This window comes from Abramis brama (assembly GCF_963993115.1).
Source record: "Abramis brama genome assembly, chromosome: 20".
NCBI lineage: Eukaryota > Metazoa > Chordata > Actinopteri > Cypriniformes > Leuciscidae > Abramis > Abramis brama.
Window position 1 is genome coordinate 25402069 of NC_139982.1, and position 15455 is coordinate 25417523.

Consider the following 15455-nt stretch of genomic DNA (forward strand, 5'->3'; position numbering starts at 1 on the left):
GCATGTTACACTCCACCATATTGTCACATTAGCTTAACAAACAAGTGAATTATCACCATACTTATCCCAGATATTGATTCACAGCAACCATGATTCTTGCTAAATCATTCATTCTACACCTTTTGCATCAATAAATTCCAGTCACGCTGCAAATGACAAGTAAAATCACAGCAGAACACCGTCCACATGATGGAGGCACACGGCTCAGATAACACAACACTGTTCTTTACCGCTAACCCACAAACTACATGACAGACGACAAGCTGTCCATCAGCATCTGAGCTGGCAGAGAGACACTGTCCATTCAAGGGTTTATCACCCAGAATGCCCCTGACACACACGGTCACGTCAAATCAAGCTTGACTGGATAAACACACACAAGGTGAGGACTGAGGAACTATACGATTAAAACCCAATAAGACTGCACCTAAAAATGTATTTCTACCACAATTACCCTTTTCAAATCTCTACTGTAATTGTTTCAGTTCTAAAGCATTCAAAAAGAAAAAGAAAAGAAGTGTTACCTGGGATCGTCCATGTCAAAAACAACCTTGTTGATGATGTCCTCTGGACAGATGAGACGCTGAATGTCTTCAAAAACTTTCCTCCTGAAAAAGAAATAAAAAAAATATTTGAAATCAGTGACTTTGATTTCCAAGAGTAGATATATATATATATAATATATATATATATACACGTATACTGTACATAAACTAAAAGTGGCCCATATCAGAGTCCTGCAACGGGTCGGGTACCCGCGGGTACCCGCATAAAAGTGGCTAAAACGGGTGGATTGTGACATTCCTAAAATTCACGGGCGGGGATGCGGGCGGATAATGAACTCCTTGCGGGCGGGTAACGGATGAAAAATATGTGCAATATTTGTATGTCTAAATTACCATTACACATACGCAAATATGTGTTTTAGTCAGGCCGTCCTTAAAAATATTCTTGTTTGCAGTAACCCGACCGACCCTGTCAATTTAGGACCAACCCAATTATTTTTTTTCCCCCTTTTTAGTCCGACCGACTTGCCGGTAGTGAACTTGTGTTAAGACCTACCGATTTTTTTTTTACTCTTCAAACAACTAATACAAATGCAATAAAATGATATTAATTATATTTTAGTAAGTATTGTGTATATAAATTGCCCATATATAGGCCTACATACAAACATATATACATATGTCTTTCTTTTAAATAAAAACCGGTGGCGTCATCTATGATTATAAGGGCTGTAGGCTATATGCGAAATGAAACCGAAATCGCGACACTCAGGGCCACGAACCTACAATTAAAACTTTCACAGAGATCTCAAACAAACATTAAAAACACCAAATATTAAGAATTGGCATATCAAGCAAAATAATATTGATAAATGATCGAAAATCGTAGCCTATCTCCCCCTCCACAATGCTCACCGGCAATGCTCCGACATTAAATTTCTCTGTACTGTATGTGTTGTAGCCCTGTCATTAAAAACGATTTAGTTTCATATTCATGTTTAAATAAAATAATATATTTTTTTAAATTTCATGTTGATTATATGAAAAGTGAAAAGCATGAATAAGATAAGATGATCCCGAATATCGGGAGACAAATGCAGTGGGCAGACATGATTTTGAACATTTCATTAAGTTTATGTAGAAAACCTTTCTTTAAAGTGAATTTCGTTTCGTATTAATTGTATCTTAATTTTAATCAATGTTTCATCAACCAATTTATTGGATTCAATAAATAGGAGGTAAATAGGCTATAGCAGGCAATAATCACGACACGGTGGCGCGGGCGCGTGAACTTGAGGCTCGTCTCTTAAATAAACCGAAACTCAGCGTATAAGCTACTTGCCTCACAGACCTGAGAAATAGAAATCATGAAATGTCTACTTTTAAACAAAACAATAAAAAAAAAATAAAAGAAAAAGAAAGCAGACTGCTCTCTGCTTATGCAATCCGTAATGTGATTTTCTCTCTGGCGCGCTCACTACTGCGAAGATCGCGAGTCAGTCAGCATCGTCAACTTCAACTTTGACACAGAAAACACTTGTTTATTAATAAACAATTGAAATGTATCCTTGATATATTTGACATATTAATAATCATTACTTTTCCCAGTTCTTTGTGACAGCTTTTAGGTGCGTTATTGGCAGCGCACCCTATGAACGCGTCCCCACCGCTCAATAGATTTTAGCTTGTGTGTGATTTATCGCGGGCACGGGTCGGGTAACGGGCCGAATATTAACGGGTCTGGGCGGGTGCGGATTTAATTTTGATATTATCACGGGTGACGGGTCGGATCTGGTGCTGAACTTTGCGGGTACGGGCGGGGGCGGGTCTCCAAAAATGGACCCGTGCAGGACTCTGGCCCATATGCCATATGACTTGAGTGCTATATTGCTGTATTATAATATTATATCATCCTATAATATTTGATTTGCAAATTAATCACCATTTTCATTCAATTATTTTCAATTCATTCAATTCTCAAGACTGGCCTGAACGACTGATTCATGAATCTGGTTGATCCAGTTCATGAATTCATGAAACTCATGGTCAACGGCTCACTGGAGAGAAGATTATTGGTGAATAACGACTTACATTTTCACACAAACTAATAATACAGTATGCAGACGTTTGCCTAAAGCAGTGATAATGGCGGGTCGTTCTCAATTCTGTGGATGATCAACTCTATAATGCCTCCTCTTTTTGCACTACATTATGCTAATTGGCAAATTTTCTTGGTTGTTTGTGTGCATTATTTCTTTGTCGCTGATAAACAACAATAAGGCCTTTCTCTCGACGCGAATGAGCAAAATGCGAGAGAGAAAAAAACAATCTGTGTGGACTTTTCAATCCCGAGAGCAAATTTCAGATGATAATGGGGTTGAATGAATGAGCGAAAACAAAGTTAACAGTCCGCTGTGACCGGCAATAAACTGGGCGCGCTCTCATCAAATTGTTTACTTCATGGAAAGAACTATAAAACAATATGACATAAACAAGCATTCTGTCCTTCATTATGTTCAATTCTGAGTGTAGACCATAACAAAGGTTAAAAGTAAACCTTGTGAGGGTCATTTTCCTGCAACTATTGTCAAAATGTGTCAGACATGTCTAATGTGTTTTTTTTAACAAACATTTTAAGATGTCAAATTCAACTGCAAATGTTTTAGACTTATCAAAAGTCAATGGTGGAGTAGGAAGCAATATGTGGAATTAAAACTAACTTTTTTCAAAATGTCACAGGCTGTATGACACGTTCTTCTTAAAACTCCAAAAGTGACTGTTTTTGAGTTAAAATGACACCAATAGAACTCATATAAACTTATCTTACCCTTGAGGAAACACAATAAACTACAGAAATGACTGAAATAAATGTCTATTCCCTTTAATCTCCCCCTTGCACATTGAAGAAAGTTTTCGGCAAAAAACAAGTTTTCCGAAGGGGGCAACCATAATTAGATATAGATTTAAGGGCTTTTCCTCACTAGAGAAGAGTTTGGGTGTTTGAGAGCAAAGCAGCGAGCGAGAGCAGAAAGGCTCACTTAAGGCAAGAGAGTATAACTCAGAGAGAAAATATTTTAATGGATTTCATTTCTACTTACAGTGAGTTTAATGACTCAGTGCCGATGTTTACAATCATTTGCATATGGCAATGTGTAAGTAAAGATAGGCCTTAAATTGTGTCCACGTGAGCTGATTTAGACAAATGAGCTTATAAATGAAGTTTAATATTTGCATCGTTTTCTTTTTCTGGCAATCTCAACAACATGCAAACGTATAAGGTTAAAAACAGCTGCATTATGGAACACAGAATTTGTGCAAAAACCCACAACAAAAACTAAAAGTACAAATTAAGGCATCTTTGGGGAGTTGTTTTGAAAGCTCCTTTATGGAACCAAACATCTTTTTGTTGTTTTTCATGAATGCTTTTCGCAGTCTGTAATGGCACAGCTTTTACGAGCAAACAAAACACTTGAGTAATTCTCCTCCATTCCCCAGATATGTCTCTCAAAGCGAATGTCTCTTTAAATCTTTTAATATTGAATGCTAAATGTGATCACTGGTGAATGGAGAGCTCCTTCATGTTGAATCAGGATTGTTTTTGCAATACAGACTTTCATAGTTGATCAGAAGAAGAATGCTGTGAAAAATCTTTGATAGGATCACAAACAGCAGGGGAACATACAGCTAGATACAAAAAAATTAAATACAACCTTAATAGAAACCCTTTGCATATGTTTTGTTATCTGTAATGTCTTAATAAGTGAGTCACTGAATCATTGGCACACTCGATTTGTTAAAAGATGTGGATTCATACAGTAATGAAACACCACTGTCTCTTGCTCAGACACGCACCACAGTTCTGTTGTGGCTTTGTTTGGAACTATATATATACAGTGAGGAAAATAAGTATTTGAACACCCTGCTATTTTGCAAGTTCTCCCACTTAGAAATCATGGAGGGGTCTGAAATTGTCATCGTAGGTGCATGTCCACTGTGAGAGACATAATCTAAAAAAAAAAATCCAGAAATCACAATGTATGATTTTTTAACTATTTATTTGTATGATACAGCTGCAAATAAGTATTTGAACACCTGAGAAAATCAATGTTAATATTTGGTACAGTAGCCTTTGTTTGCAATTACAGAGGTCAAACGTTTCCTGTAGTTTTTCACCAGGTTTGCACACACTGCAGGAGGGATTTTGGCCCACTCCTCCACACAGATCTTCTCTAGATCAGTCAGGTTTCTGGGCTGTCGCTGAGGAACACGGAGTTTGAGCTCCCTCCAAAGATTCTCTATTGGGTTTAGGTCTGGAGACTGGCTAGGCCACGCCAGAACCTTGATATGCTTCTTACAGAGCCACTCCTTGGTTATCCTGGCTGTGTGCTTCGGGTCATTGTCATGTTGGAAGACCCAGCCTCGACCCATCTTCAATGCTCTAACTGAGGGAAGGAGGTTGTTCCCCAAAATCGCGCAATACATGGCCCCGGTCATCCTCTCCTTAACCCTCTGAGGTCAACAAACGCGCGGGCGCGTTTTGATGGATTTTCTCCACATTGTAGCACTATAAACTTAAATTACTCCGTCATTTATGGTCATACAGAAAAAAGAAATATAAAAAAAGAATCTGTGATATTTCTACTTTTGTATGTGTCCACTTACAATCAAATCAAAACATTGTGCTTTTGTAAAATAAAGAAAATAAACAGGGTGTGCATTCTGCCTCTCCGTCGCGGTGAACTTTTTTTTCTTGAGCACGTCTATAAACTGAAACAAAACTCAGCGAATACTTGTCACACATTTATGAGCCATATACCTTTATAAACATTTAAGTGTGTACTTTTAAATGATCGGATTCAAACTGAAAACAAATATTCTCTGTTTAAGTAATTTGTATAAAACCAACAAGATGTCCAGCTTCTCAAACGCTTGCTCATTATTTTTTTAATTTACCACGCCCACTCGCGCAAAAGATATTCACATGCAAATCTCCACATGGAACGCGATCGTGCTCATTAGGCCTACCTCAAAAACAAAACACCAAAACACTTTACAAGTCTCTGCTTTTAGACGCGCCTGAGCTTACATTGGATTTACATCAGAAGAAGAAGAACACGATTTGAAGACAAGAAAGATGTAAGGTAAGAAATTCTTACATATTAGTTTGCTATTGTTGCATAAATTTCACATTGCAGTTGAACTGTTGCTAGATATATGGTGAATATTATAATATTTAGACCCGTGTTTACTGTTACTGTGTTTGTGGATATCTGCTCAAACGTAGATATGTATATGGTAACCATAATGTTTTATATTTGAGCGCGATCGCGCTTGAATGTATCATATTTTGCAGCGCGATCGCGTTTGAATGTATCATATTTTGCAGCGCGATCGCGTTTGAATGTATCATATTTTGCAGCGCAATCGCGTTTGAATATATCATATTTTGCAGCGCGATCGCGTTTGAATGTATCATATTTTGCAGCGCAATCGCGTTTGAATGTATCATATTTTGCAGCGCGATCGCGTTTGAAAAGCAAACGGCTTCATGTTTTTACTATTATCTCATTTCATATCATCATAACGAATGGAAACATTTGAAGTAACATGATAATCAATATATTTTTCTCTAGCTAAGTTGTTACTGAAATCTTTTGGAAGATTTATACTGCTACAGGTTATTGTTATTTTATCCAGCACTGCGCATAGCTTATGCCTACAAGGCACAACAAACCTGGTGTTCATTATATTATATATTGTTGGAAACATTTGTGTGTGTGTGTGTGTGTGTTCTGTGAATTTTAAAAAGCAATTCTGAACTTAAAAAGTTCAGTCTCGGCTCCTCCGCGAAGAAACATACCTGCATGTTGCCAGCGTACTTCCTTATATACCCACGACGTGGGGCGGACTTACGCTATGCAAATTCCGCAGACCCATGACATTTCATTGCCATTGGCTCGTTTTGTATACTCGAAGGTGAGAGGCTTTCTAAGCGAAACCCCATTCGTCGTCATCCGACGTAACGTCTCCGTTCCCTACTCAGGGAACGAGGGTTACATACGTAACCGAGACGTTACACTGCCTGAATGGGGCAGAGAAAGGAAGCTACGAATGGCTGTAACCAGATTTCTGAGAACGCAGGTTCAGAAAAACCTTTGAGTGACTGCAAAAGACCTCCAGCAAGACTTGGTGGCAACAGGCACTGAGGTTTCAGCTGCACAGTAAGGTGCGTACTAAACGCATGCAGGAACTCCAGGACGTACACCATTACTGACCCAAAAGCACAAGAAAAGTCAGCTCCAATTTGCTCAAAATCATATAAACAAGCCACAGACGTTTTGAGATTCTGTTCTGTGGAGCAATGAAACAAAACTGGAACATTTCGGCCCTATGGGTCAGCGGTGTGTCTGGAGGAAGAAGAATGAAGCATATGCTGAAAAGAACACTCTGCCTACAGTTAAGCATGGTGGAGGCTCAGTGACCACTTTAAACATTTGAGCTATTTCAATTACTTTTGTTTGATTTGTTCATTGCAAATAGCTGAGTCTGTACATTTTGCCAATGAACCTGATTTGCAATATATATATTAATTAAACTATTTTTTTAAGAAAGTCATAAATTAAAATTGAAATAAGAGAATACATTTGTAAAGATGGTAACAAACAGAACATTACCAATGTATTTTTTATTCTGATTTTCTTTTCATGTTTTTTTTAAACATAGCACAAAAAAACTGTTGAATTTTCCTATTTAACCAAAGTAATATGAATAATTCTTCATATTTTTGGGTCAGTAAGTTACTATGCAAGACCTTTTGTTCCTTTTGCAAGGGAATACATTTTTTGGTACCATGTTGGGTCGCCACTTGTGAACCAGTTGAGAATTTGGACGGATAATTCATTAAATCTTTTCCTTTAGTCAAAATATATGTGGGACATCATTTAAGTGAAAGATTTATATTCTCACCTCTGCACATGTGGTGGTCTTTTAGCCATGGGCTCTTGCTCTTGAGGAGGCAGGTGTCCCCAGAAGTCAGGGAAGGCTAGGATGGAGTATCCAGCAACAGACTTGGTACTGGCAGCAGTGGCGGTGTAGAGACGTGGATTATGGTTGGGAATGCAAGTCCCGTACCTCTCCAGAAGCCTGTCCACCATGCTGGAGTGGCCTTCCTGGCCTTTCCTGGAGCAGCTGAGGTAATGTTTATGGAAGTCTCTTGTCTGGAGATGATTTTCTTCTTGGTCGGAGAGCGACGGGGAGTCTCCCTGGTCACTTGCCGTCTTGTTGTTCAAGTCCCTGTCCAGACTGCTGTCATCATCTGAGCTTTCATCGACCTCTGAGCTGGAGTCCAAATCCTAGAAGACATGATTTCCCAACTGTTAGAAAGAAGCTGCAAATCTAATGTTGATATTCATGGGGGAAAACATCAAGAGCATCCACAGATGTCAGCTCTTTATTCTTGTGGCCACATCAGCAACTCTTAAATCAAAAGTGTAAGAGAAAACAGCAAAAAGGAGACAAAGAGAGATTACAGTAAACATCACCCACAAGATATCCTGTTTTCCCCCTGGCACCGTCAACCACACAGTAAAGCAGAATAACAACCCAAAATAAACTCTAGAGGAAATAAAAGGGTTTCTTGAGAGAATATTGAGGGAGGAATGCCAAAAAAGGGTAAGGAATTGTTTTGAGGATGCAGCCCAGAGTGGTGCACATCACTTCCAGCTTTCTATTGACTTCAAAAGGGTGATACTGACAGCAAATAGGGTCGTCCAATTACAGCCTTTGACAGGCATAAAATGAACTGTATCAAAATAGCCAAGGGCCCTAGCTGCTTTTAGAGCAACCAAATAACAATTTAAGCTCACGCCTCATACATTTCCATAAATTTAGCGGGAAAAGGGCCCGTGGTCCAATTCCTTGGCTCATCCCAAAGGTGAACGTGAAATGTCCAAGAAACACGATAGATACGATGTGCTGACTGATGGAAATTCCAGCAGACATCATGCCGATAAAAGCCTCCATCATCTGCGTTCACCTCCCTATGGAAGATCTTTGAAATCTGAACTGCATCCCACGTTCCATCAGTTGCTCTGATCTTCGGCACAGTGCACATAAACTGTATACCATCAAAGTGAATTTGTTAGATACACTTTAGTACTGCACCCTCTGCTATATCATTGCATTTAAATTTCACTTTTTCCCATCCTCACACTCCTAAAAATATGTGTAAACACAAAAACGCCACAACTTCCATGAATACCAATAGCCGAGGATGCATTAATATAAATGAACCCTTGCTGTATAAAAACGTCTCGGGTTTGAGGCTGCATATTGCATCTCAGGGGGGGCCTTGCTTTGTCATATTCGTTTTTCGAAACCACAAATAACAACACTAAAACAATGTAGCAGCACAGATATGTTTTTCAAAGACTTATTTTAATCATGAACTTGATACAGACAAGTACAACGGCCCTTTTGATGAGCTCTGGGAGTGGGACTGTGGGAACGTGTGCTTGGTTGTTCGTTCAAGTGGGTGAGAGGGAGAAAGCAACGATTCAATTCACATAGGGAAAGAACTAATCTGTTTTTAGGTCAATTCAATTACACAATCCACCAACCATTAAAACCTATTCATGTCTGACGGTTTTGAAATCAGCACATAAAATAGCAAATAAATTACCAAAATTGTGACATTCGGGAAAGTATTCCGCAGCTGTCAAACTCAATTCAGAATGGATATTTCTGGCTAAGTAAGTTTTCAAATATCATGGATTGACTTGAGTTGTCACATACAAACTGATTTGGGGGATATTTTGGAAAGTGTAGCTTTTCAAGCTATAAGGTACTCAAAATATAATGAAGCAATTCTTATAAAAAGAAAACTATAAAAAGTAAAAAGCAGCTACATTGAAGCTATTGCAGGGAAAATATAAGCATAAATAAACATTCAAAAATCAAAACCTTACCTGTAAAAATATTAAAGTGTCAAATTCATACACAGCTGCCACTATTAAAATGAATAATTTTTGTTCGGACAAGCCGCAACAATCAGATTTGTGTGTAGGGCTGTAAAATCAATCAATCAATCAATCGCGTCTAACATAAAAGTCTGTGTTTACATAATATATGTGTGTATGTATATTATTATATTTGTATGTATATTATATATATTTCTGTGTGTGTTTCGGTGTATATATACATATATACAAACACACACACAAATATACATATATATATATATGAGTATATATGATACACACAGAGTATTTATACAGTAATATATGTATAAATATACACAGAAATATGTATAATATACAAAAATATAATATATATACACACACGTTTGTAAACAGACTTATGTTAGATGCGATTAATTGATTTTACAGCTCTATTTGTGTATACCTTTTTAATTGTTTCTTTCTTTGTGTGTGTGTGTGCGTGCGTGTGTGTGTGTGTGTGTGTGTGTATATATATATATATATATATATTATCAACACAAACAGAAAATAATATTATAAACTAAATATTATGAGTAAGCTATTAAAATTGTGCAGTAATGCTCATCATGCCTTGACTAAGGAACTGTGTCAGATACAAAACAAAAAGGCTCATGCATGTCGAGACTTCAGCTTAGTCAGCAGAGAAACCAGGATGTTGGTGTCATGCTGAATTGAAATGCACATCTAATTTTTCACTCCTGGCTGTCCTGTACAGTATCACACAAAGAGTTGAATATCAAAGGGAAATGTATTATCCTGAGGCGAGTCCTCGGGGGAAGAGACCCTCCCTGTGAGAGCACAAGCTTTGTGCCAATCTCGCTTTCCGGGTTTATGTTTCACATCTCAACCCTTTATCGAGCCCACAATATTTCTGACAGCTCTGCAGTTTTACCTGTGTTCTCTTCCGCGCAACACAGGTACCTTCACATTAAATTTAATGCCTTTTTTTTACATTTTTAATGCCATACATGACCCATGACTAGCCAATGATATTTTATTTTATACATATATATATTAGTGCTGTCAATCTATTAAAAAATGTAACTCGATTAATCACACATTTAACCCATTTAATCATGGCCTTTGTTTTGGCCTGAAGATTATAGGTGGAGCATTGTTGTCATGCAAGATTAATAGCGGGGAACTGATTGGCATGAATTTCCTGCTGTAAATTCTTTTCATCTTGGTATTTTGCACAGCATGCATAATGCAGCGATGTGATTACAATCCCTGCGTCCAATCCAGTCGCAGAGTCTCCAGATCACAGTGGCATTTAATGATAATGGGAGAGATACCTGAAAGATGTGTACAGAGAAGGGGGGGCAGGATGGACAGTATGCTTTCAGGGTTTGATATACTAGTTAAACCAGAAGAAAACAATGCAAAATTGTATAATGAACATTCGTACATTATAATCAATTATAGACAATCCAAAAAAAAATTTTTTATTTGAAATAATATAATATAATATAATATAATATAATATAATATAATATAATATAATATAATATAATATCCAAAATAAATTATAAATAAATGTAATGTTTTCATGTTTTTTATTGTGATGACAAATTAGAATTTATTACATTTTATATTATGAGAAATAATAATAGCAACAATCCTTTTTTTCATACAGCCGTAGTATTAAACAAATCAAATTAATCACACATTTAAATTGGACAAATCCATCTAAGATGGTCGGGGTGAGTAAATAATGACATATTTTCATATTTGGGTGAACTTCTCCTTTAATAACTTCTTATTATGAGGAAGAAGCATGGCAAGAACTGCTTGGCCTTTATGTCTAGCATTTGCAGATAGAATTGATTTTAAAAATGTTAAATTGAAACAAAAAAGTGAATTAGTAGCTCGTCATTTCCCATCGAGACCTGGAATTACAACATCAATACGTGCGAGGGGAAATGAACCAAGGAGAAGCAGCTTTTCAACAGCAGTAGTACATCATGTTATATCATTTGAATTAAAATAGTGGCAGCGTCTGAATAAGAAGGGAGTTGAACGTCGATGGACCGGGGGTGTGTTGACATTTCTATTAGTTTGAACTCATCCGCATGCTAAAGGCAGCCACGCAGGGATTTCTGCAAGACAGCCGCAGGCATGCTATTGTGCTGCTAGAGCAGCCGTCAATCAAAACGATACCAGTCGCTCATGATGGGAAGGGTGGTGACACATTTAAAATGAAGAGTCACACTGAACATATTATAGAACTTGAAATGTCATCACTCATTCCTGTCAATGGCCCTACGGTTGACTGACCCGCAGCAGGGTTAAGAGCAGAATGGTGAAATCACCAGAGGTCGTGCAACCAGCTATAAAGACTTGATTTATTGAATATATATTCAATATAAGAATTGATTTATGATTTTTTATAAATTGATTTATGATTGATTGTTTTTATTCAAAATAAAAACTGAAAATAAATATTGGATTTTGAATTTAGGTAAATGAACAAGAAATATTTAAGGTTCAACACTATTTCTGGATCACTGTATATATGTATGTATACATATGCATGTATATATTAGTGCTGTCAGTTAAACGCGTTAACGCAAACCCATTTTAACGGCGTCAATTTTTTATTGCGAGATTAACGTTCTTTTTGGCCTAGCAAACTTTGTAGTTTTTTTCACATGCTGTTGCAACAACTAGCAACGTTAGAAAAACTACAACACCACACCGGATCTAGCTAAACCGGAAACAAAACGACAGGCACGCCGCACACACTTGTTTCGGCTTGTGAGCCGGCCAAAGAGTAGTAGGCTAACGTTACGTTTTGAGTGGATGGCGAGCGGGAGACACCGATATGGATGCCAATAAGATTCTGAATGGAAAGTTTACTTTTAAAAAGTTGCCAAATGGTTCCATTGACAAGACCAAAGTGATCTGTGTGTTTTGTCGTTGTGAACTGAGCTATCATCGCAGCACGTCCAGTCTGAAATACCACTTGATGGCCAAGCACACAGCTGATGCGAATTCTCTGACGCGATTATTTGCTCCAAGTGAGAATGTTGGTGTGAAATTGAACACTACAGTATATGCCAATGTTGTTTTCAATAAAAAAACATTTGCACAAAGCAAGCCGATCCACTTTTCCATGTTGATAAGAGCATTAAAATGGGAAAAAAAGAATGGGACAAAAAGAAATCAAGGGACATTTAGAATAGATAAAAATGTGCGATTAATTGCGAGTTAACTATGACATTAATGTGATTAATCGCGCTAAAATATTTGAATCGTTTGACAGCACTAGTATATATATATATATATATATATATATAAAAAGCTACCACATAATTATTGTGACTACTGAGGGATCAGATGAATCATTTCTTGTGGACGTTCAGTTTTCCCCAGAACACTTCAGGTCAGCAAAAACAGGAACAAAATCACTCTATTAAGATGAAGAGTGAGGCAAACATGCCGGTGTTGTAAGGATTTTTTTTAAAGCATAATGAGGTCATTTTCGGTACAAGCAGTGTCCCTGTTGTGCTCTTAAGCTGCATAGTGTTGTCGTTGCAGTAGGTATTATAGCACATCCTGCTCCCATCAAAATCTCTTACAGCTTCCACACAAGGTCCATTTCCACCCCAAGTGCACTTAGAGACACTTCATATAAACTTTATCCTGGGTGTCTACCATTAAGAGCAGTACACTCGTAACTTTCACGCCTGGCTGCAACAACTAAACCCCAGAGATGCTGACGGTTTCCAAAAAATCTCTTTGAAATATTTCTCAAGAGCGGATTAAAGTGAACATGAAATCAAAATTCACCCCATTTACATTCTTAATGCACATTCCTGGTCTTTTTGTGCATGGATTATCAGGCACGTTATTCTCAAGAAAAATGAACGCCATTTCATGTTGTCATCATCTTGAAGTTAAGCATTAATATTCTGGGTTCTATATACTGTTAGTTACACTCAATCGGCAGCATCTGTGGCACAGTGTTGATAGCACAAAAATGAATTTCCAAAAATCTGGTTTACATTCAAACACAATGGAATAAATGGGGCAAATAGTATAGCCACAAGATATCAAGAATATGCATGTTAGCATGATTATAGTGTCAAAAAAATCACTTGGTAACCCTTTCTATCTAAAGTTATACCCAATTTTTATAACTTTATCATCGTGACAACATGTCCTAAATCACTGTTAAATTTTTTTTTAAAAATCTGTAAAGATTTAAACAGCTTTACAGCTCAAATAATACACATTTTAACAGAATATCTATTGTAAGAGCTATTATGAAATTAAAAGCGTGACATTTTTGCTTTTAAAATCCTCCGAAAATTGGCCTCATTTAGTTCCATTGTAAATGTCTCAACCGTAACCTCGATTTTGCCTTTTTTAAAGAAAACAAGGGAGACTCTTAAAAAATAAAGGTTCGTCATCGGAATCTATGGTTCCATGAAGAAGCTAAATCCATTGTTCTTTACAGTGGAAAAAAATCGTTTTAGATTTTTTAACTGTTCTTCACACTAAGAAAAAAAAAATGGTTCTTTTAAGAACTGTTCAGTTAAAAGTTTCCTTGGGGAACCAAAAATGGTTCTTCTATGGCATTAGTGTGAAACCCCCTTTTAGAACCTTTTTTTAAAGTAATCAACATTATGTCACTAATGCTGACGTTTAAACGTAACTTGTATTGAACCTGAAATCTTTTTGAAAAGCCTTGTTTTGAAATACAGTGCCAGTGTTTCCCCTAGGTTTACAGGTTTGGGGGGGGGGGGGGGGGGGTTTGGTTGGTTGGTTGGGGAAAATTGACACAGACACTATCTATCTATCTATCTATCTATCTATCTATCTATCTATCTATGTGTCACATTAATTGGTTGTCTGGGAGGGTAATGCTTTGTAAAAGTTAACATAAAACACAAATGTTAAAAAAAAAAATGTTAACATAAGATATCTCTTTAAAAAAACAAAAAAAACATATTTAAATCTTTTTAAAATTGACTTTTGCAAATAACCTTTGTTAAATTTATAGAAGTATTTGTTAATATTAATGGACCAGAGCTTAAATAGTTTTATTTTTTAACTAACAACTAAAAAAAGATTTATAAATACTAACAAATATTGCTCATTCATTGTTCGTTAATGTTAGTTAATACATTTATATGACAAACAAATTTTAAATGGGCTTTTTTTGTGAGAAGTTTTTATTTCTATGATGCATTTATTGGAGAGAATAATCCTGTCAGACGCAGCACTGCTGTGAACGCGCGTTCACGTTTAAACACAATTTAAACAATGTAGTATTCAATGCATTACTTCTATATAATTATATATTAAGTTGCTCAAGCAAGTGGTAAAATATTTAACCATGTATTTATATTAAAATCTTTTGCATTTAAATTTTAATACAATAAATCTTGCATGTCACAAAGAACTTGTTTTTCCACCTCCACGAATGTCATTATGTCGCCTTGTTGAGGTAAATTGTAGTTTTCCTTGCTTTACCCCGGTCTTAAAGTGAAAAAAGTAGTATTTAATTAAATAAATTTATGGTGAGATTACTACATTTTATTTAATTAATCGCACTTATGGTGAAATTACTACATTTTCAGGTCAATCTGTGTTAAAGGGTTAGTTCACCCAAAAATGAAAATTCTGTCAGTAATTACTCACCCTCATGTTGTTCCAACCGCGTAAGACCTTCGTTCATCTTCGGAACACAAATTAAGATATTTTTGATGAAAACTGAGCCCTGTCTCACTCCTCCGTAGGCTGCTGTGTGACCGAAACTTGCTGGCCCAGAAAAGTTATTAAAGAGATCGTTAATATAGTCCAAGTGACTCCAGTGGCTCAATCTTAAGTATATCAAGCGACGAGAATACTTTTTGTGCGCAAAACAAACAAAAATAACAACTTTATTCCACTATTCATTTCCTTCTCTCTGGACCTCTAGTTGGTTCGCGTAGTGTTTTTG

At 36.7% G+C, this 15455-nt stretch overlaps 1 protein-coding gene across 2 annotated transcripts in view; it reads right to left on the reverse strand.

The window, feature by feature from the left end:
* The window catches only part of agbl1 (AGBL carboxypeptidase 1), a 209140-nt gene that overhangs the window by 90725 nt on the left and 102960 nt on the right, over positions 1-15455 (reverse strand). For both annotated transcript variants that reach the window (XM_084095188.1, XM_084095189.1), the window contains 2 exons: positions 7473-7858; positions 525-608 (listed from right to left, as the gene is read on the reverse strand). In XM_084095188.1, the coding sequence (XP_083951314.1) occupies positions 525-608; positions 7473-7858 (470 nt within the window). The remainder of the gene's footprint in view (positions 1-524; positions 609-7472; positions 7859-15455) is intronic.